Source organism: Scophthalmus maximus, chromosome 5 (genome assembly GCF_022379125.1).
Source record: "Scophthalmus maximus strain ysfricsl-2021 chromosome 5, ASM2237912v1, whole genome shotgun sequence".
NCBI classification, from domain to species: Eukaryota; Metazoa; Chordata; class Actinopteri; order Pleuronectiformes; family Scophthalmidae; genus Scophthalmus; species Scophthalmus maximus.
In genome coordinates, this window is record NC_061519.1 from 10348546 (window position 1) to 10370497 (window position 21952).

Sequence of the window (21952 nt, forward strand, 5' to 3'; positions counted from 1 at the left end):
CACCTGCAAAAACTCTGAAACATGGACCCAGAGACACAACAGACACTTCTAATCTTGCCATTGGAATTGCTGTATAATTGTCAATAACAGAGCTAATACAATAGGGTAAATGCATACATAAAAAAGATTTGAGACATTTGAGACATTTTTATCTATGAGAAGACTCCAGAGCTCAGTAGGTCTGAACACGATACGATAACTCTTGAAACTATAATTGATTGATCAGTTTCTCCGACTGTTGTGCTTCCTCAAACTTCCTTAACAGAAAAAAATAAACTAATTCAGGCTCAGATCAAATCGTTCTGTGCCTCGGCAGTGAGCTGCTTATTGTCGCAGGCCTGTTGGAGACGCATTCGCCCGGTCGCAGGGGAGAACCTCGATTATCAATTGATGTTTCTCGTGGAGGAGAAGCATTGCGAGACAGGCACGTGTTATTGGTGTGGGAACAACAACAAAGAGAACCAGAACCCCTGGTAGTACATTCATTCTCAATTCATTTAAATATTTCATAATACACGGCCTGCATGCTGTTTTCAATAATGTACCAGCAGTGGTCCAATTCTAGTTTCTCTTTTAACATTTTTTTAAGCTAATTTCCAAAAATCAAGCAAACTATTGAGGATCAACACATCCAACACCGCATTCCTGTAATAGAAACTACCTTAATGAAACTGCTCACACCGTGTCAAAGTTGTCTGAAGGTGTAGATACAACACAGGTGTCGATTCAACTGCATAGTAATTTTGAGCCTGCAGGTTTTGTTTGATAAATATTGTTAGAGGGTTTTTTTTCAATATCACCAACATTTCTCAATTGAATACAGTCCAACACAAACACAAAAATGCAGATGTCTCAAAGCGCATGTCATACATATACAAATAATATACAGCCAAATAAGTCTGCTTTTTCAATGCATTACAGTGAGGCATCTCCGTTTTCAGAATGTAAATTGATGAAAACCACCAATCGCTAAAAAAGCATGACTGGACCGGACCTAGAGACCATTGACAAGATCGCCTCACCAAGGTCGGTCCAAAAGACAAAAAGCACCTTTTTCCATGTTCCCGTGGAATCTAAATGGCATATGCCAATACACAAATACAAGTGAGGTGAATTAAATTAAATATTGTGGTGCTGAAAGTGTTGAAAAATGACATTTGGAAAACATATCAATGTGCCTGTCCAGAAACAGTATCCCGATGCATAAGTCTCTGGAGGAAATATCTTTTTGTTTTGGAGACTTTCCCTCTTGCAGAATATAAAGCCAAATTGTGAGCTATGCACATGACGCAGTAGTCACTTCAGCTGTTGGATGCCAAGCTGTGACCATGAGTTTTGACTGTGGCCCCATTGCAATAACCGCAGTTACCTGCAGTACTGTTGACCTGCCCTGTAGCATGGCCAACCCATGATTGGCCCCTGCCTCAGTCCTAGTAATCCTACTGGCTCAAAATGTGTGGGTGTGCAGGTGACTACCTTGAAGTCAAAGCTCCGTTACTCTCCGTCCCTTCTCTTCTTCCATTCTGATTTTACTGACTGCATGCTCCACCTCTGGCACCTTCTTCAGGACATTTCCATCTTTGGCCCCTCTTTTGGGAAGACCTACAGCAAGGCAAAGCAATCAGTGTGCTGTTCATTCCATCAACGGTGGTGTAATACGTGCTTAAACCTCTAGAGACCATTAATGTGGTATTACAAAGTGAAAACCACCCAGTTCCGTCACCCATGGATTATAAATTGCCATTTCGAAGCCTTGAATTTAGCAGGTTGGCCAGCGCCAACTTGTTTTTTGAAGAAAAGCAAAGTGACAGAAAACAAGAGAAGGAAGAACAGGAAATTAATGTCAAATTAAAACAGGAAACACCAAAACTGTCACCGGAGAACCCGGAAAAAACCCACGCAGACAAGATGGGGACATGCAAACGCCACACAGAAAGGCCCTGGTTGGTTGATCGGTCCGAACCCAGAAATCGAACCAAGACCCTTCCTGCTGTGAGGCTACAGTGCTAACCAATGCACCACTGTGCCCACCTAACTGTGCTGCCAACAAAACACATCTGGACTGGTGTAGAGCGAGTTATCAAAGGGACTTCTCTGGGCTGGATGGGCACATCACACTGCAACACGCGCGTTAGGATGAGGCCCCTGTTCATTTAAGGCAAGTAACATATATCTTAATGTAAACTTACAGACGTGATATTAACACAATTCATCACATGATTTAAAGCAGTGGTTCCCAACCCCTGGTTCTCAGATGGGAAGAAAGGCCACAAGGAAACGAATCATTTGGTCTGAAGGTTGGCAGCTCACCCACACAGTCACTCACTACTCTATATGTGCTGTGTTTCTAAAACTAATAAGTTTGAGAAAGCTTGAAAATTTCTTTGGAAGGCAAGAAAGATAAAATTCTTAATATTGCTACGATAATACCGTGCTTCCCTGAAGTTAAGATGGCCGGCTTAGCACAAAGACTGTGAAAGCCGTGGGAAACCGTTGACCTGGCTCTGATGAAACCTCTAAACCTCTCCCGTTACACATTTTATGTAACCGGGTTGATTTGCATGAAACCGGGTAAAAGCGAAGAAGCACCTTTGCGAGGGCTCGTGACGGACCAGACCTTGGCTGGTGTTACCTGTGATATAGGTGTCAACGACAGTTGCCTGGCAACCTCACCTTTAGGTCTGTGGCTGAAATCACACCATCACTCACTGATTCACTGCTCCCTGTTTTATATCGCACACATACTCAATAATTTGTAATAAACGCAGCTATAGATTAAGATTTTTGACACCTACAAATTCTTATCATAACTTTATGTCGTGTAATTTTTGCCTTTACTGTATATAATGTATTGCATGGTGCTTTCTGGAAAACGTTGCCCATGACGATCTCTGATATGCTGGGAGTATCTTTTTTTTTTTTTACATATAGTGTACATTGCGTAAATTATGCTTTTTTTTATTGAGGGTAAATTGATGGTAAATGCAGTCTTCTCTACAGCAAACTACAATCTGTTATGGTCAAAGCTGGGTAAGATATCGTCCTTAAAAAAAACACTTTTAAAGCACAACTTGTTATTTTTACCCTTCACTTTTCAAACACACAAGACATCAAGCAGTGACGTGTCGTTTTCGGAGGTGCTGTCGTGGTGGATGTGGTTCCCTTTTGTGCAGAACCATGTTTACTACTGTATGTCCCTCTACTCTCAGCCCCTGTGCTAAGCTAAGCTAACGTCTCCAGCCTCACATTTTACCACACGGTTGAGGGGGAACATACTGATCTTCTCCTCTGACTCTCTGCAAGAAAGAAAATTGGCACATTTGCCAAAAAGTCAAATTCTTCTTTTTCTTTATCTTTTTCCAGAACGTAGTTTTATGAGAGAACTTCAGCCACGTTCAGTCTTCCTCCTGTACATTCCCTATTATATCCATGTAATGTTGCGGTCTGAACTACAATCATCTAAGCAATAGTCTTGCCACATTTGCTTTGCTGTCACCCTTTGACCTGCCCTAATCCACATCACCGGAAGACATAATGAGGCTGATTGGTACCCTCTTCTTCACCCCACTGTAACAATCAGCGGGCCTGATGATCCACTCTGGGCTTCTTGCTTTGAAAAAAAAAAACCAACCAATTTAATTGCATGTGCTTCATTCTGAGTGCGATGTGCTAGTGCTGGCTGGTCGGCCTCGCCCCTCGCTCCCTTTCGTCGCTTTTGTAATCACAGCTCTGTGCATGGATAATCAGCTCGGTGCACTCAGGAGGCAAATCAGAGGAACATGACCTTTGGTGTGAAACGAGCCATCGGTCCCCGAAAAGAAATCACATAGCATTTCCCAGGGGATTTTGGCTTCAGTGTCAGGGCCCCGACCGGTGTGTGTGGCCACCATTGCAGCCACGCTCTATCCCCCAGGTACACTTCACAGACCATTTCCAGTATTACCGGCTCCCAGCTAACACGCCTGCACCCACACCTCGTGGAAAAATATGCATCTCATTAGTTATGCACAGCGCTCACTGCAAATAGTCATCCTTTGGTGCAAAGTGAGGAGTTAGTTCGACAGGCTTTCACTGGCTCACAGTAGGTGTTTTTGGTTTGTTTTTTTCCGCCTGTCTCCATTACTATTGAGGGGTTTTCTTCTGCCCGAAAATCACAGAATGAGTCAGCGACAGGGAGAGACACAGAGAGAGGGAGGATTTCTGCCACGATTTGAAAAGACTGATGGTGTGTGACAAAAAGAAATTGTATCCCATTTTCCATGTTTCCCTTTCTATTTCCTGCGGGCTTCTGTGAAGCTGTCAAATATCTGTTATTATCTGACAGTTATCTGACCTTTGAGTGTGATGAAATCATTTTTTTTTTTGTGTCAGTTCAGATTCTGAGACAAAAAAAAATCCAGCCCGCCTGCCTCGAATTTGACGAGTTCACCATACCTCTGTGTTTATCACCACTTGTCTCTTATTCACCTACGTGGGGGGAAAAGGGGGCTAAAAACAAAGAGAAACCTCCTCCTTCTGAAAATCAACATAAATATAGGACATATGAGATGCCAAAGGACTCCAGGACTCTTCGTCTCCTTGACAACAGTCTCCAAGCAACCATTACTCCTCAAAGCATTTCTCCGAGCCAGTCTCGCTCTGACTCTATCTCTGTCTCTCTCCCTCCTCAGCGCCTCCGTCTCTTTGCCTTCCTCTCAAGAGTCCCCCCGTCCTAAACCACTCCAGACAGTTACTGTACCGGTGTCAGGACCTGAAAATTGCAGCCATCTGATGTGTGATGTGTGATTGCAGTGTTGGGAACAGTGCTCTTGCTTGTCATGCACCTCACTACACATGCTACAATCAGGGTGGAGCACGGAGGTGATGGTCGTGGGGGTGAAATTTCAGATTGATTAGTTATTTGTGTAATTTTCTGAGCTAAAATGAACTTGCTGTTTAGTGACGACGACTCAAACCCCAATTCCACGTAGATCAACACACTAGCCATTTTGACCAGACAACTCTGTCAAAAACACAGGCTTTTAGAATTGTTTTAATCCAAACGGATCATAAAGTACCTGTGTAACCTAATGTGACTGACTTCAGGTTTCAGGTTAGGACAATGCATAGTTATATTTAGCTCTAGACAGTCTCCCCTGCTTGCTTGACATGGCATCACCCAAATTGCAAAGAAACATGTTTTTCTCACTTAACCTCCTGTGGTGCTTAGCAATGTCTATTCCAATTCAGTGGAGGGGAAACAGAATTGCATTAGCAGGTTCATTCAACCACTGGATTTGGACATATCCTTTGAAAATTACACTAAGAAGCAAAAACATCATTTTTACGTCACAAGATGTCCACAAGAACTTCTTTTAACTGCAGGCATACTGTAGTCCCTATGATGCGTCAGACCAAAAAGGTTAAGAACCACTGTCATTGAGGACTAAAGCAAAGAAACCTGCTGGAGACACAATGATTTTTAAATTCAATGTAAGCCGAAACGAGACAGATCCCTCCGTTCCGCGTATATTTTAAAGTCAGACGGTTCATATTGCCTGCTCTTGGTTCATAGTGTTCCCTGATCTATTTTCCACCTGAGGTTTTGTTACAGCCACAAAAGGGTTGACGTCGCATCTTCTTCGCTGCTTAGTCCTAAATGGAACAACCGTCCCGGGAGGACCTGCGACTCATCCGATGACCCCTCGCATTCAGGCGTTCTTGAACCTTCAAAAAATCTGTAATGAGACATCAATTTCAAAACATTAAAATTACAAAAGAAGACAAGCCCCTCGTGTCAGGATGTCAAAACAAAAGTTCATTTATTCTCGGTGGAGAGGCGACGGGGTGGACGGTGACAACCGAGTGACCACGTGTCTCGACGAGACGACCAAAACAACGTTTCCGGAACGCTCTCTTTTTTCTTTTTGGGTCACCTGTGTGGCCAGCCCGCACAGAATTCAGTCTCAACACACGTCAGAATGTCAGCGGGTAAAAAGACAAGAATGAAAACATCACACGGCCACAGGTAGATTTGAGGTTTTCGGCTCCGGCTGAAGAAAAGTTCCGCCTGGTCGTCCCTGTCGACGTCTTATTCTTCGAAGCCGTTTAGCCGTTGCTTTTTTTTTGGGACCCTTTTCTCTTTCGCTCCACATCCGAAGGTAAAGGGTTCTTTGTGCTGACAACTCATGATGCATTCAGCGAAAATATGGCTGATGTTTTTTTTATGTATTTCTTATCCTGGTATAAAAGTCACAGATGAAACCTGTCACTGGTGGTATCAAACACTTGTTCTAGTCTGCACGGGACACAAAGGGTGGATGCAAGTGTGAAGATGGTATGTGCAGAGAGAGGGAGCATTTTTTTTTTTCTTTCTACATAAAGGGTCTTGCTTTTGATGGCATCGCTAGGGACACTAGCTAGATTGTGCATTAGCTATTGGCCACTGAGGTACAGTAAATCCAGTATCGTGTCGTTGTAAAACTGGGTCATCTCTTAAAACCTCTACTCGGCATGCTAGAAAACAGGGTGTACAATAGGTTCACGTCAGATTGCTATCAGTCTCTACATAATCAGTGCGTGCTACCTGGGTGTGTTTATTTGTGGACCCCCCACCCCTCCACCCTCCACCCCCCCGACCCTGCTCGCTGATTCACCCGAACTCACCTTCTTATCTGTTTCTCTGCTTGCTTGTCTCGTTTTTTTTCTTCCCCCTCTTCAAAATTGGTTTCACTGACAGGGAGAAGATCAACTTTTCAGTGCTGCGATCCAGACTGATTTCTTCTCAATGCATCTCTGTCTCCCACTTTCCTTCCCATTTCTCCTCCCTTGACCTTTATTTGCCATTGTTAAGTTCTCGTACCCCCACCCCCCCGATTTTACACATCTTACGACTAAGTTTCCTCCATCTCCTTCCTCCTCCTCCCTGCTTTCCTCAATTTGACCCACTTGTCCTCCTCCATACCCCCCCACCGCCCCCTTTCAATCTGGTTTAGTGTGTGTGCATGTGTGTCTCCTTGCTTGTGTGTACATAATGTGCGTCACAGTGCACTGAGGTCGTGGCAGGAGCGAGACTTCTGGCGGAGGATCTTGCTCCCGCGGTGGCGGCTCATCTCCCGGTAGCGGCCCCGATCCCGGTCCCGGTCTCGGCCGTACGACCGTGGCACCAGCCCCGCCAAAAAGCGCTTGGCCCGGCTGGTCAGACTCTCCCTGCGGCCTGCACCGGGGTCCCCGTCGGTCCAGCCGGGGCCCACGCAGTCGCCCCTCGCAGTCCGAACAGCCGCCTCCAGCAGCTCATTAGTGCCGTGATCCAGGGAGGCTGACAGCTCCAGGTAGACGCAGTCGAACATCATAGCGCTGGACTGGGCCTCTGGTGAGAGAAGAGAAGCATGTCTGTATTGATGCACATTTTAAATAAGTGAGGCTTCGCAAACCGGCAGCTGGAAATGGCGATTAGAGGCAGCAGTTTGAGATGTAAGGACATTAGAACCAGGAAAGCTGTAACAGCTCACACGCAGCTGTTTGGGAGACTCTGTTAGACCCTTTACGTGTCAGTTTGTCACTTCTATCTTCTAGAGATGCTATTTCACACAGAACTGAGCAAACACATCTGCTGTCGGAGACCATATGATATGGTTGAGAGCACCTATAGCTTTATCCGGAGATTCCATATCTCATGACGGAGAAAAGTCCATCCACTGATGGTGGTCCTATGATGTGGCTGAAACTCCTGGATAAAAGAATGAAAAGTAAATGGACATTAAAGGGGCTGGTTCTGTGTGCGCGCGCGCCCCCCAAAAAACAACAGGTTTGAGGCTCAGCCCTGGCTCTGTCACTCGAAAAAAAAACTAGGACGCCACGGAGTTTAGTCCTATTGGTTAGCGCTTCGGTCACCCTAACCCGAGGCTGCGGGTTCGCGGCTCAGCCAGTGCAGTAAAATCACAACAACAACAACAACAACAACAACAAAGAGAGAGACAAGCTTTCCCCAAAATCGCTTACTGCCCCTTTTGAGTTTTGTCAAACTACTAAGTCAAGAAAAGTCATAAAAGTCCTATGGCTACTGAGCCTGTTTGTTGACTGGTCCATCGCCATGACAATGGCCATAAACTCTATCTGCTGACGAAGACTGTTTTAAAACCTTGAAAAAAAGCTAGTAATTGTACCTCCCGTCGGGAATTCATCAAATCACATTCGGTGACTGCAGATCAGTATTGACAGACTCTGTTTAACAGGAAACTGGTTTGACCTGGTTTTCATCCAGATTTCCCATTTCCCTCTGCCAAAGGGGACATTCTGAGTATTCTTTGAGCAAATCGGTTTCATAAACATACATAAACGAAGGAGCCGGAGGGGCAGAGCAGTGAGTGATGGCGGGATGGGGTTAATGGTGCCAACCTGAGTCGCATAAGCTCAAATCTCTCGGCTGCGGCTCAAATGGAAACACATTTTCTTTCTCAATGTGACTCTCCTGGATAAGGACAGGTGACTCAATGTGTTGCGGCTCAGTATCTGAGCTAAAAGCGCCTGATTGTGCCTGGTCAAACACGTCGGTGAGATAAGGAAAGCTGACAGATACAGATCACTCTGCGGCAAACGGCCTCGCCTGTCAGTGCAAACACCTTTCTCTATTTTTTCCCAACCAAAGGTTTCGCTTTATTGCTGCTCTGCTCGGAGCCCATCTGAGGGCTTATGAGCAGCTGTGTGCACAAAGCATTCTACTGGTATTCGTAATAACTGTCCTCAACTTACACTGTATGAGCTTGAAATAATTGGGCTTCTGAAAAACATTCTTTTTTTCTCAAGCAAATTGGTTGAGAAAGATTTTTTTTTTATGTGAATCAGGATGAAAAACACAGAACACAAGGAAAACTAATTAAATGAGCGCTCAAATTTAACGACAAAAAGATTAATATCAGGAAATACAAGTGGCTGAAATTGACCAGGTCAGAACCGCCAAGGAGACGAAAGAGTTTTCCATTAAATAATACCACTTATTCTTTTTCTTTGAGACAGAAATGAACATGACAAAATGACCCAAACTGTTGGATGTTCTGTAAACTGTGCTGCATATTGCATCAACTATAACCGTATTTGCAGTGCTTTGTACACAAGCCGTTGGTGAATATGAGTAACCATTACAGTATAGTTCAGGTATATTCACGTTTATTTCCAGGTGATTTGATCGTTTGAAACCTGTTGAAGGTGTCATATCTAAATAATTAATACACAAAAATAAAGGATGTCGGCTGTAAATTTCTCCTGCATGACTAGATGTAACGACTATTCATTTTCTTCAGCGGGGCATGAAGTTCTCTTGGAGATATCTGTTGACATGAGCAAACCCTATCTGCCGATGATGACTACAAAACGTAGAGTGTGACACAGGTACAACAAACGTCACTAGATTTGATCTGGGTGTAATAATCCACCCACGGAGCAGCTGTCGAGCCACAGCAGTGTCACCTAATAGTGGATGAGGCAAGAGACAGAGGGCGAAAGACAAATCCCAAACCAGATCAACACAGATTATCCTAATACCTTGTGCGGCCGATTGAATTGAATTGAGTCTTTATAACTTCTAAAGAGTGTTTGGGAAATTGAATTGGAGACGAGAGGAAAGGAGAGGAGAGGGGGCGGAGTATTGATGGGGAGAGAAGAAAAGTAGAGAGGAAACAAGGAGAGGACAAGAGAGGACACAAAGAAAAGAGGAATTAGGAGAGGAGACAAGGATGTGGGGGGAGTGTGAAGAAGAAACAGGATAGGAAACGACACAAGACAAGGAAAGGAGAAAGGATTGGAAAGAGAGAAGAAAATGAAACAACATAGAAAGAGAGGAGGGTAAACGAGGAGAGGTGAGGGAGGAGGACAAGAAGACGAGAGGAGACGGGATGATGTGGGGTGGTAGAAAAGAGGAGAGGTCATGAGGGGAGAGCGGGTGGCAGGGGCCCACCCACAGGCGATCACAGTGGAAGGTCCCACTCTGTATGCTGACGAGGAGAAAAATGAACGAGGGATGGAGACGGAGACAGGGAGTTAAACGAGAGCGGCATTAAGCTGAATAGGAGTCGTGCCGAACGAAGAGGGGGATACTGAAAGAAGATGACAGGCAAGATGGCACAGGAAATTAATGAGGAGGAGGAGGAGGAGGCAGGAGGGGGCACACTGGCAGAGGAGGGGGACGGACAGGAATAATGTCGACTAAGCAAAAGGAGCAGAGTCCATGTTGATCAAAGCCCCGAGGGGCAGCGCCACACCACAGACACATATTGAACAAATGATAAATATGTTCTCAGTGTGACAGGGAGTGTATCACTGTGTGGTAAGTAGGGAGGGAGATGTAGCAAGGGGGGGGGGGGTGAGAAATAGCAGAATAAAAGTGTCACTGTACATGCCATAAATAGATTTTATGACTTCAGCACTCTCAAGGAGGATGTTAGCTCGCCGGGCAGACCAGTCAGCTTCCTCTGTCGCGCTCGCATATCAGGAAGAAACATAAATACGTGTGGTCTCGTCCAGAGAGAAACACGAGAGCATGTGTGTCAGTCGCCCCAGGAGCCGGGATGGAACGTTTCCATATCCCTGACCGCTTTGATGCTCCCTGCTTGGTTTTGTTGTTGTGCAGAGAGGAAAATGTGCTGAGCAAAGGCGTCTCTCTCATTATTCGCCCCTCACCTCGCTGCCTCCTCCCCCCGCTAGTGTCATTAGGCACAAACCAGAGCCGCGACCGAGTCGACAGGCGATGTGCACAAATTTTACACTGGCTGCCTTTGTTTGGAATTGCACAACAAAGCAAACCAGACAGGATTTGACCCACACGATGAACACAGACACACACACGGACTCACACATTCACATTTTTCTATCCCTATTCTCCTTCTGGCTGTCTCGTTGCACTTAGACTCAAACCACAGCATTTCAAGCCCGGGGTTAACCCCACACCAAGAGTCGAACTTGTTAGAAACAACTGGGATGAACCTTGAATGAACTAAATGAAACTTAAAACTTGTCCGATTTCTAATCATAATCCTGAACACTAAATTTGACTTGACTCCATGGGAGACTAGGCCTAAAAAGTCATTGACCATATAAATTTCTGATGTACTAATGAAATTTATTTTTCTTCTGAATATATTCAAAAATCTTACAATTTCACACAAATACATCCCCAGACTCATTCCCATTTTGTTGGAACATTAGTCAAATAATAAATATGCATGTTGCAGATCCCTGGTAATCATGAACTTGCTATTCGAGAGACCCCGTCACGCTGATTAAGTTTTGAGAGTTTTTTCATTATTTAATCAAATGTAGTTTGACTGTCAAGTAATTGCCTTGACGTCCTTTTTTTGCATTAATACCCACAACTAATTTTGGAAAGATATGGACACAATATGAGATATTACAAAATGAAGTGAACACCGCCTCAGTGAAATGTGAAAAAATAAAATAGCCTCCCTTTGAGAAAAGTATCCTCTTTGTGAAGGTCTGAACACTCAAAGTGTTTCTTCCAAGGACGGCAAAACAAGCCACACACACACACACACACACACACACACACACACACACACACACACACACACACACACACACACACACACACACACACACACACACACACACACACACACACACACACACACACACACACACACACACACACACACAACCACACACCTCTTCAAACTAATGCTCCCATTCATACGTACGGCGTTCTCGCGCATTCGCCCCTCACATTCGTCGCTGCTCCTCTGCTCGTCCCTTTCATCACAGCCCTCGGTACGAGTCTGGCTTCAAGAAGATGGAGAGAGATGAGGGCTGTGCGCCTGCCCGTTTGTGCATTTGTTGGGGGTTCGTGTGCACGCTGCTGTGCATGTATGGCAAGTACAAACATTCAGTATATATATATATATATATATATATATATAATCATATTTAGAGCAGCATCCTGTAAGAGGGAGATAATTCAAACGGAGATGTGATCTGGAAAGAAAACAAAGAGCTGAGGGACCCAGAGAAGTGGAACCCCTCCGGAGGATGGGAGTGTTTGCAACTGCAGAAAGAAAGATGTGTCTTTCTGTTGGACTCATGTTCATGACGCGAGACATTCACAAAGTAAACATATACTGTCTGTGGGATGACAGAAATTGCAGGGGTGCGGTTTATATACTATACATGGCCTACAGGGTTTATTCCTTCTGCAGAAGTTGCACCAAAGCAGCCCTGACAAATGCTTATGAAAAATATTCATGCCAGTCTTTAAAAAAAATAAAGCTTTATCACACGTGATGGAATTAGGATTTCTTGACCATGATCAACTCAAAAAATAATCCTCAGAATCAAAAGGCTAAACTATGACAGCGTATTGGGGCCATTGTAGGAAAAACAACAACAACACGCAGATGGGGGAGAGGAGGGGGGAATATTTCGACAACAAAACACATAATTCCAGATATTAAAGTCGAAAATACAAACTCTATATTCACTGGGATAAAAGTGGTAAATTTACTTGAAAAAAGGAGCGAATCTACGAGAAAAGAGGTCGAAAAAATTGCGTTTTGTTTACCAAGGAACTACGGCACATTTTTTTTTTTCCAATCTGCTCTGTCTACACGCAGCCTCTCATTCACCTCCGCTGTCGTACACAAACACTGTGCGCTACTCTGCAAAATAGCCAATTGTTACGAGCAAGTTCAAACGAAAGCTGTCTGTATGTGGTCTCACTGACTGGAATTTGGCCAAGTCTTGTAACTGTAGCTGCTGGCGGAACCGAACCAGCCCCCCGTCTCTACGGAGGGTGAATCCACACGGCTAAATATTATGCAACGGCGACGTCCTCGGGCCTTGGATGCGTTCTTCCTTCTTTCTAAACTTCACTCAGCATTTTGATGTCATATTCAGTGAAAAGAGCCCCTCGCACCGCCAACTCCTGATCACAAAACAATAGGACATACATTCTATAGATTGCAGCTTAGTTGTATAAAACAATGAAGCCGATTAAAGCAAATTTTCCCATCTTTTTTCTGGTAAATTTGCAACTTTAATATCAGAAATTCTGTTTTTTTCATCAAAATATTACCCCCCTCCCCCGACTACACATTTATTTAAAAAATAATCAGTATTCAATTAGGGTCTGTATCCAATTTTCACGTCAGGGAATAATCTCTTTTATAATGTGAGACATTTAATAACATTAACATTTGCCCCCTTTTCCCTGTGTCTGCCTTTTTAGTTTAATGTTTGACTGTTGGACAACTTGAGGATTTATTGGATGTCATTCGAAGCTGAAACACAACGCAAACCCCCGGTGAATTCCCCAGTTGAGTAATCAATTATCTTGTGTTTTAATTTAGGACTATTAGTACATTTTTTTGTGTGTTTTTTTTTCATCGTAGCATTTTCTGTTTAGTACTTTCAAACGCCCTAATAACAGCCACTGAGATTCAATGTGCTAAAACAATAAAATATCAAAAGCCATTAGGGCAAATAGCTTTTATAGACTGTGTATATTTCCACCCCCTTTACAACAATAACAGATGATAGGATTCTCTTCCCATAAGGCGTTTATCCCTGGATATTGTAAACAGTGAAGAAATTGATTTTGCTGATCAAAGTCAGAGTCCCCGAGAGGGCTTTTAATAGAGGCAACGTCGGATTGGAGGAATATTTATGGTGAAATACTGGAGAAAGACAAGAAAAGAGAGTGAATAGAAGGGATAGATGAGTGACTACCGTTCTTCTCTAGGGAAGGATGTGTGTGTGTAGGTGTGTGTGTATTCTCTGTTTGTTAACTACACGTTTGCATTTTGAGCATGTTGTAAGTGCCTGTTTGCATCATAACCAACAAAAAGGCATCAACATCTGCCAGATTACAAGACATTCTACCTCTGGAGAGCTACTTGAAAGGCATTGAAAAGAAGCAACGGAGGAGAGTGCGTCTCTTCCTCGTGTTTCCCTTTTCTTGCATCAGTCACCCAGCGGCTGCTGCTGTTGGCTTACCGCCGCTGGCCTGGGCAGAACCACTTTCCTGAGCCTCACTGTGCTGCGTCGCCTGTCAACCTCTCAGTTCTCATATGGTTGGCGCCGTGCTCAGTTGACAATGACGACGGCAACATGCTTTTCCACTACGACTACTTGGTAATTTTGAAACAATGTGTCTTTGATATGAGTCAGCGGAAGACGAAAGCTGAATTGTGAAATGACAATTTTCTTTTAAAGATTTAACTAGACAGCTCTCACGACAGCAATTCATTTAAAAACAAGTAAAAGGCTAACAGTCAGGGAGAGCCCTGCCAGCTGTATGCAGGTCAGGGTGAAAGAAACACACAGTTTGTCACAGATGTTAGACGTCGTCGCTGAAGCATGGCGACTGTCAAAATGCGTAATGTCGCGATTTCCAAGACTGATTTTTTTGTTGCTGAAAAGACAAGCCAGTGTTCCTAGAGTGGCAGTGATGAACAAGACCAATCTCCAGCGTCTTTAGAGCCGGAAACATGCAGCTAAACTGGATAAGTCCGGGGAACAAGCTCTTGGATAAGAGTTTCGGCAGAGTTTGTGTGCGCTACAGGAAGCTTTCACAAGATCTCATCCTCCTGACACAGACAATGAACGTCCTGAGGATTTTTAGCGAGCTACTGCTGTGAGCAGATCTTTTTCAAAAACGGGGGTCTTGCAAAGACGCAGTGTGCTCAAGACTGACTGACCCAGACCTGGGGAGAGAGCATCGTCATCACTACCATCTGACATCAGATGCCTCGGCAAACAGAAGCAGTTCCAGCCGTCACATTCGAGAGTAAAGTGTGATATATATTTTTCCAATATTGCACAGAAAGTGTGTTATGAAATTTTAAATCGCCCATTGATAGGAAAAAGGCTCCCACCCCTGCGCTAGGAAGTAACATTGGATTACATTAGTCCTGTAGATAGCAAGCTACTTTCCAGTTACACTAGCATCTTACATTAAAGCTGAACTAATCTACTTCCATCCCTTGCATTGTGGCTTGCGTCTAGGTTTTTAGAAAAGGCTAAATGATACGCTCTTAAAATACTGAGCATCTCTCTTTCTACTGTTTATCCCTACGCACACAGCTGATGAGACACCACAGATGTATTATCGTAACATCTGGATACCAGACTCCGCGATGACGCCCAGTCAAAAAAAGTTCTCTAGCTTCCACCACATAGGCGCAGCAGTAAAGATTGAAGAAGACGAAATGGAATGGATTAAAATGGTAATACAAAGAGTAATAATTGGCCTTTGTTTGCAGATTAAATAGTCTGGTCAACAGTTTTACAGACGCTTGCGAAAGGATTTTTTGTTGCTGTAATGCAAGATGTAAATGTAATGTAATGTAAATGCTGTGGCCGTATCCAGTTCCCTCATCCAACCACAGGACGCATGTACGACAGGTTCTCAGCACGGGCCAGTGTCCCTCCCGCCACCTACCCTCGGAGCTGATCTCCCGGGAGCGGACCAGGTCGCTCTTGTTGCCCACCAGGATGATCGGTGTTTGTGGCTGGGACTCCCTGAGGAGGAGGCGGAGCTGGGCGGTGCGGTGGAAGCTTCGCCTGTCCGTCACGGAGAAGACCAGGATGCACACGTCGCACTGTAACGCGGACAGCTCCTGGGGAGACAGACGCACACATGTACACACATCACATCCATTGTAATGAATCAATCACCTCGGCGGGGCGGATCAGTTTCTGCATACACTCAGGAGGGGATCCAGTGGCAGCTGAATGGGTGTGGAATGTCAGGTAGCTGTGACACATTACATAAGATCCCTTTCATGCCATCAACAAATTGACAATTTGTCCTTGCACACGGATTTTCAAACTCAGCCTCCCTCCTTCAGGTCCCTGCGGCGTTGTGCTGGAACTCTGCCAATCGAAGGGACATTAATGCCAACGTCAGGCTGGCGGCACTTAAGTTTTTATCACTGTCCCACGAGAGGTCACAGAGGAGTCTTCGCTCAGGCTCACCGTATGCACATCACGCTTCCCTTTTAACAGTGACCACCAACGTCCCGTCGGGGCCTCGCTGTCACAGACGCTCAATTTGCCCGAGTGGCTCCAGCAGAAAAAAACAGCAGCTTGGAACTGCCTGGGACCTCCATCGTCCCGTCTCGCTTTCTCTCTCCGATTCTGTCGGCCGCGTTTACGCTCCACTGAGGGTGGTTCATGGCCGTGGCACGGCTCCCCTGGCTGTACCTGAGCACTAACAGGCGCTCGTTTCCCCCACATACTGACCAATGTTCCAGCCAAAACAATCATATGGAATGCAACTAAAGAGATTATATCAAAGAAGCGTTCATGGCCACTTCCCAAATTATACTATCTTGTTAATCTTGTATCAGTCAAAGGTCTGGTAATTTGGTGAGTGATATTAAATGCGGACACTCAAAATGGTCCAAGGGTTTAGTGAACTGCTGTAATTTCAATGTGGTTGTGAACTATAGGGTAACATCTGCACATTTGTGTCGCACAGGATTGAAAGCTTTTTAATGAATATGGCCAAAGGTCGTTAACCTTAACCCCTTGGGTCGTTGTATGCCAGGTAAAGACGCACTGATAAATATTTACACATAAACATTATGGCGTAAATGAGGAGGTTGTAATGTGGGGAAAGGGGTCGCTCATAGTGACAAACCCACAGGTGGATTTGAAGGCATCGCAAAACTCCTCCTCTCATCAACTACATGTTCAGCACCTAAAAAAGAAAAAGCGCAGACGAACAAACTGTATACAAACTGCCCAACACCAGACAACAGACAGACAAGTTGACAACCGGCTGGTGAACAGAGCGCAGAGTTTAACAACCCCACATGAATGCTCCCTGTCTGTTGGATGTGCTAACAGTTATTTAACACGTTAGTCAGAAAAAATTCAAGGTGACAATAAACCAATATTGTGTCTAGAGCTTATTCGGCTGCCGAAAACCGTCCGAAATCTATTAATACGAAATCTAAAAAAAATAAATCCAAAGACAACTACAGAAATATTTTTCACTCTTCACAAATTCACATCTTCATCCGCTTGATCCAGAGCTTCTGCAATTCTACAGAACCAGTCTCTCTGCTTATGTTCTATATGTTTCCCTTTGACCGATCCAGCAGCAGAGTTTTTTTCTTTCAAAGCGATCAATTTAGTTTCTTTCAGGTTCTGCGGGTTTAATAATGCTATTCCAGGCTGCCATCAGTCTGTGAGGTTGCAAAGTTAGGACAAGCACAAATCGATACAAAAGAAATGTTCTCCCGAAAGACCAAAACCTGAGACGAGACTCTGCAGGGTAATGCCAAGTTGGATTCTCTCTAGAAATAGAGCCACTGTAGAATTAGAAAAACACACAGCAATGATTTTTTTCAATATCTAGATGGGGTTTCTTGTAACGAAGCACAGCACTGTAGCCTTAATAGGAAATCTAAAGTATTATCACCACGTCAACAAAGTATTTCTGTTCACCGCCTGTATGGCAAAACCAGAAAATAAAGTTTATATTGCACGCTCAGAGTCTTTCCCTTTGACTTGACTGTGGACACGCTCTAAGGGAATTGGTCACATTTTGTTGGTGGGCCGGTGCAAGCTTTAATCTATAACTTTCAATTGTGTTAGTTCTAAAAATTGCATATTCCTGACTGGTAGAATTGCAGAAACAATCAATCTGTATTTCAACTGAAAATAGGACTCCGAAAGCATAAATAGTGGCGACTGAATCAATACAGGAACGCGTTATTCCCACCAGATAACCCAGTTTGTCTTATAGCCCTAGACTGCATATCGTCTGTGTGTGTGTGTGTGTGTGTGTGGATGCCCTTGCCCTACATCCGCAGCCCTGAAGGTAAAGTCCTGCCCTCCGGAGAGTTCCAGGCGCCTGAAAAATTCACACCATCGCAAGCAGCCAAGTACTATCGGATCAGAGCCCCGGAGCAGGAAACTCATGGGAAGTGCCTTGGCAGTTTCTGTTTGGCAGAGCACGGGAAAGGGACAAGGAGACGGAGAGGAGACGGAGAGGAGAGGGGAGCGAGCCAATGCCGTGGAAGGCGGCTCCGCCACCTGTCACCGTCTGACGGAGGGATGAGGAGGGGGGAGAACGGAAACAACCGAGGCACAGGGAGATGAACAAAGGGGAAGCTAAGCTGTGCGAGCAGAGGAGTAACAACATCGGAGTGGACATCGATCAGGAGTGCGATGGAAGGCTCCGGGAACAAAAACTGTGGCCAAGTAAATCGAAACTGAGGCAAAACAACTCAGGAGAGTGCCAACTCTCTCTCTCTCTCTCTCTCTCTCTCTCTCTCTCTCTGTCTGTCCTTCTCTTTCGATTAAGCAGCTCCTCTCCTGTCTCACAGAGAGCAGGCCATCTGTCAATACCTCCTCCTGCCATACACACACACACACACACACACACACACACACACACACACACACACACACACACACACACACACACACACACACACACACACACACACACACACACACACACACACACACACACACACGTACACGCACGCACACACACACGCATGCAAGCACGCAATGACTAACACACAAACACAAAAGCCAGGCTCACATATACGCACACGGATCACTGAGCGTTCAGAATAATATGACATATTAAATTATCTCAATGAATTCTCCTGTACAGTTCCACTTGATACACGGCCAAAGGTATGTGGACAGACATTCTGTCTAGATGGAGCCGTGGTCCATGTTTTGTTTGTCGAAAATTAAATTGCCGTTACATGGCCTACAGTAACCAACAGTAACCCAATAACCATATCTGACTGGTATGCAAACCGCAAACGTATAAAGCTGGCTCAATACGCAAACAATGAATGAAAAATAGACTTGTTTTTTGGTGGAGGATTGTTTCTTTGGGCCACATCCTGGAATGTCTCAAATGACAAAAAGCTCATGTTGTCGCCCATCATTCATCACCATCTATCTTACTGATAGCGTCTCTTCCACTTAAGGGCTGAAATCCAATTTGAGGCAATAATAAGCATTTTTTCTAAAAAGGATCCCTTGGTCATCAAATGCTGTGCAAGGTTTTACACCAGAAGATATAACTCTCTGGCGGAAGAATTATGGTAAACACAGTTTCTAAATTGCCTTGAACGTATCTGTGTCCATTTGTCACTGGTCTGACTGACACTAAACCATAGGGGTCAGACTGTCACCACTCTGCTTCCGCTTCCCACTCAAACAGGCTGATTGTTCAGGCCCTCTTACTCCATAATACATCTTTTTTTTTTTCAAAAATAGAAAGCCAACAATAGAGTCCTATCACGCCCAATCAGAGAGAGAGGGTCACAGGCCAGGCTTTTCCATCCGACTCGGGCGGACGTGCAGATAAGAAAAACACATCCAATAAAACATGACGGACAGCATCGTATGTGGAGCCATCCATGACATGACGTGCCTTTTCTCTTTTAAAAGGGGCGTCTATGGTGTGTGTGTGTGTGTGTGTGCAGACCCCACTGTGGCGCTGCTGCTCAGAGCTCTTGGTGGAGTTGCGGTCGGAAAAAAAATGACCTTAGTATCCTGCTAAACTGGAATAAACTTGAATTTTTCTACGTTTCACAAGCTTTTTATTATGCACAGAGACAACACACACACACGTACATTAATGTGCACTTAAAAAACACACTCAAACACTAACATACTACATCAGCAACCATTAACTGTGAGGACAATGAATCACTTATCAGATAGAATTTGCATAACATGCTGTGGCTGTGCCAGCTCTCCAACTATTATTACTTCCCGTTGTGGGAAAAAAGGGAGAAAACACAGCATATATTTTTTTCATGAGTGTACGCGAGCATGCCCGCGTGCGTGTATGATGGAACATTCCTCATTAATGCTCCCCCCCTGCCGGGATCACATATCTTGAACTATTGCAATCTATTGGATCCCAAGTCATTTGCTTTGCAGAGGAAGATACCGTACAAAGCAGCTTACTGCCTTTACATAGAAACAAAAGGTCAAACACATCCCCACCTGCTTGCACAAACATCCACAGAGTGCGCAAAAAAGATAAATACATGTACACGCGTGCTACCATTTGACTTCATCAAAAGCAAACACATGTACATCTGCCCCTTTGGCTTGTTTTCTGTCTGTCTGACAGCTCGTCGGAGCAAAATGAAAAAGCGCGCAAATCAATTCAGATGCATGAGTGATGGATGGAGGGGATGGCAGATAGACAGGAAAAGGGAAAGAAGGGAAGGAAGGATCGGGAGAAAGGAGGCAGAAAAGCCCCTCGTCCTGTCCCCTAACCCTAACCCTAACTCAGAATCTGATAATTGGATGACAAAGCTTAGTGCAGACAGAATGCTGAGTTCGTGAGTTTGCCCTGTTTCTCTCCCTTACTTTTTCTTTGCTGCACAGAGACAACAATTCCCTAAGGAAATAAATGACTGAGTCCATCTGGCCTGGCCTGTACTGGCTAGGCCATACACACACACACACACACACACACACACACACACACACACACACACACACACACACACACACACACACACACACACACACACACACACACACACACACACACACACACACACACACACACACACACACACACACACACACACACACACAAACACACAAACATAAGCACACTACGTGAGCAATGGTCACCAACAATAACAGCATTCCCGCATGAAGCTGCAGACATTCTATGCAGAGTATACCTGCCTGTATACACAGGCACTAATCTCACACACACACACACACACACACACACACACACACACACACACACACACACACACACACACACACACACACACACACACACACACACACACACACACACACACACACACACACACACACACACACACACACACACACACACACACACACACACACACACACACACACAGGATTATAGTGTGGTGAGTGTCCCTGTATGACCCAGATTCAAGCTTTATTATGACAGCATGCAGAGCCTCCACCCTGCTGTAGTGTCCGTTAGCAAATCCCTGAATCTTTACCGGCGTCAGGTGTTGTGCGGTTGACCCCTGACCTCCCTCTAGAGGGAGGATAAAAAAAAAAGATTTCCCTTAGGACACAATAAAGTATTGTGACGCCAAAAATAAAAAGGTTCAACCTGTCTCCTGTCGTAAATCAGTTATGCTCGTGGCACTATTGTCTGACAAATTATATTACTATTATTGTTCTTTGTCTTGTGCATTAATGACCAATTTCGAAACCAAAATTAAAGATTCCATTCCGGCTGCCAATCAGTGCCTGAAATGTACACAGGAGCCACAATCAGCTTTTGCCTCATTACCTTTTGCCTTGTGACTGAGGTTATGAATAAATGATATGAATAAATAGGACATGAATGAATCATGAAATGTTGCACAAACACCAGTCTTGCGAAGCCATTGTGAATCACACTTTTACAAATAACTAAGCTGAGCATTTTCACATTAACTACCATGCTAAACAATAAGTTTACATTGTAGCTTATATTACTAAACCAACTAGGTCGAGTGCCATTTATCAACCAAAATTGAACCGGATGAAGAGACCATTTTTACCGTTAGCTACACTTCTATCTCACTAATATACATCTACGTGGCCCATGCTATTAGTAAGAATATGTCACAACACTGACACTTTCAAACCACGCAAATAAAAGCTAATCTCAGAGTCTTTTTTTTTTTAAAGGTGATTTTCACCATCAGCTACCATGCTGGCAGCTGGCTTACCACAGTAGCGTCAGTTTCTACTGATGTTCGTTTGCAAGAAGTTAGCATTATTATTCACTCAGAGCCACCGTGACTGCTTCAAATAACAAAATTACTTTTAAAAAACAAACAGATATTATAATAATAAGTTGTAAAGTTCAAGTCTGCGAAATTCTTCGATGGGACAAGACAGTGTAAAAATGCAAAACATGTTGCTGAAATGGAGTCTGTTGGATTTTAATATTAAAAGGTTCTGTGGTTCATAT

The 21952-nt window shown here is 44.3% G+C and overlaps 1 protein-coding gene across 2 annotated transcripts in view; it reads right to left on the reverse strand.

Annotated features, from left to right (window-relative positions):
* Positions 1 to 1414: 1414 nt before the first annotated feature.
* Positions 1415 to 21952, reverse strand: part of rem2 (RAS (RAD and GEM)-like GTP binding 2) — a 29481-nt gene continuing 8943 nt past the window's right edge. The window contains exons 4-7 of one of the 2 annotated variants that reach the window (XR_007030784.1): positions 15425 to 15602; positions 6646 to 7348; positions 5577 to 5717; positions 1415 to 1602 (exon numbers count right to left, since the gene is read on the reverse strand). Coding sequence is in view for 1 of the 2 variants with exons in the window: in XM_035635077.2 (XP_035490970.1) it covers positions 7020 to 7348; positions 15425 to 15602 (507 nt within the window). In the remaining variant the exon portion in view is untranslated. Of the gene's footprint in view, positions 1603 to 5576; positions 5718 to 5776; positions 7349 to 15424; positions 15603 to 21952 lie in introns of those variants that run through there. The other variant, XM_035635077.2, reaches the window with a different exon arrangement.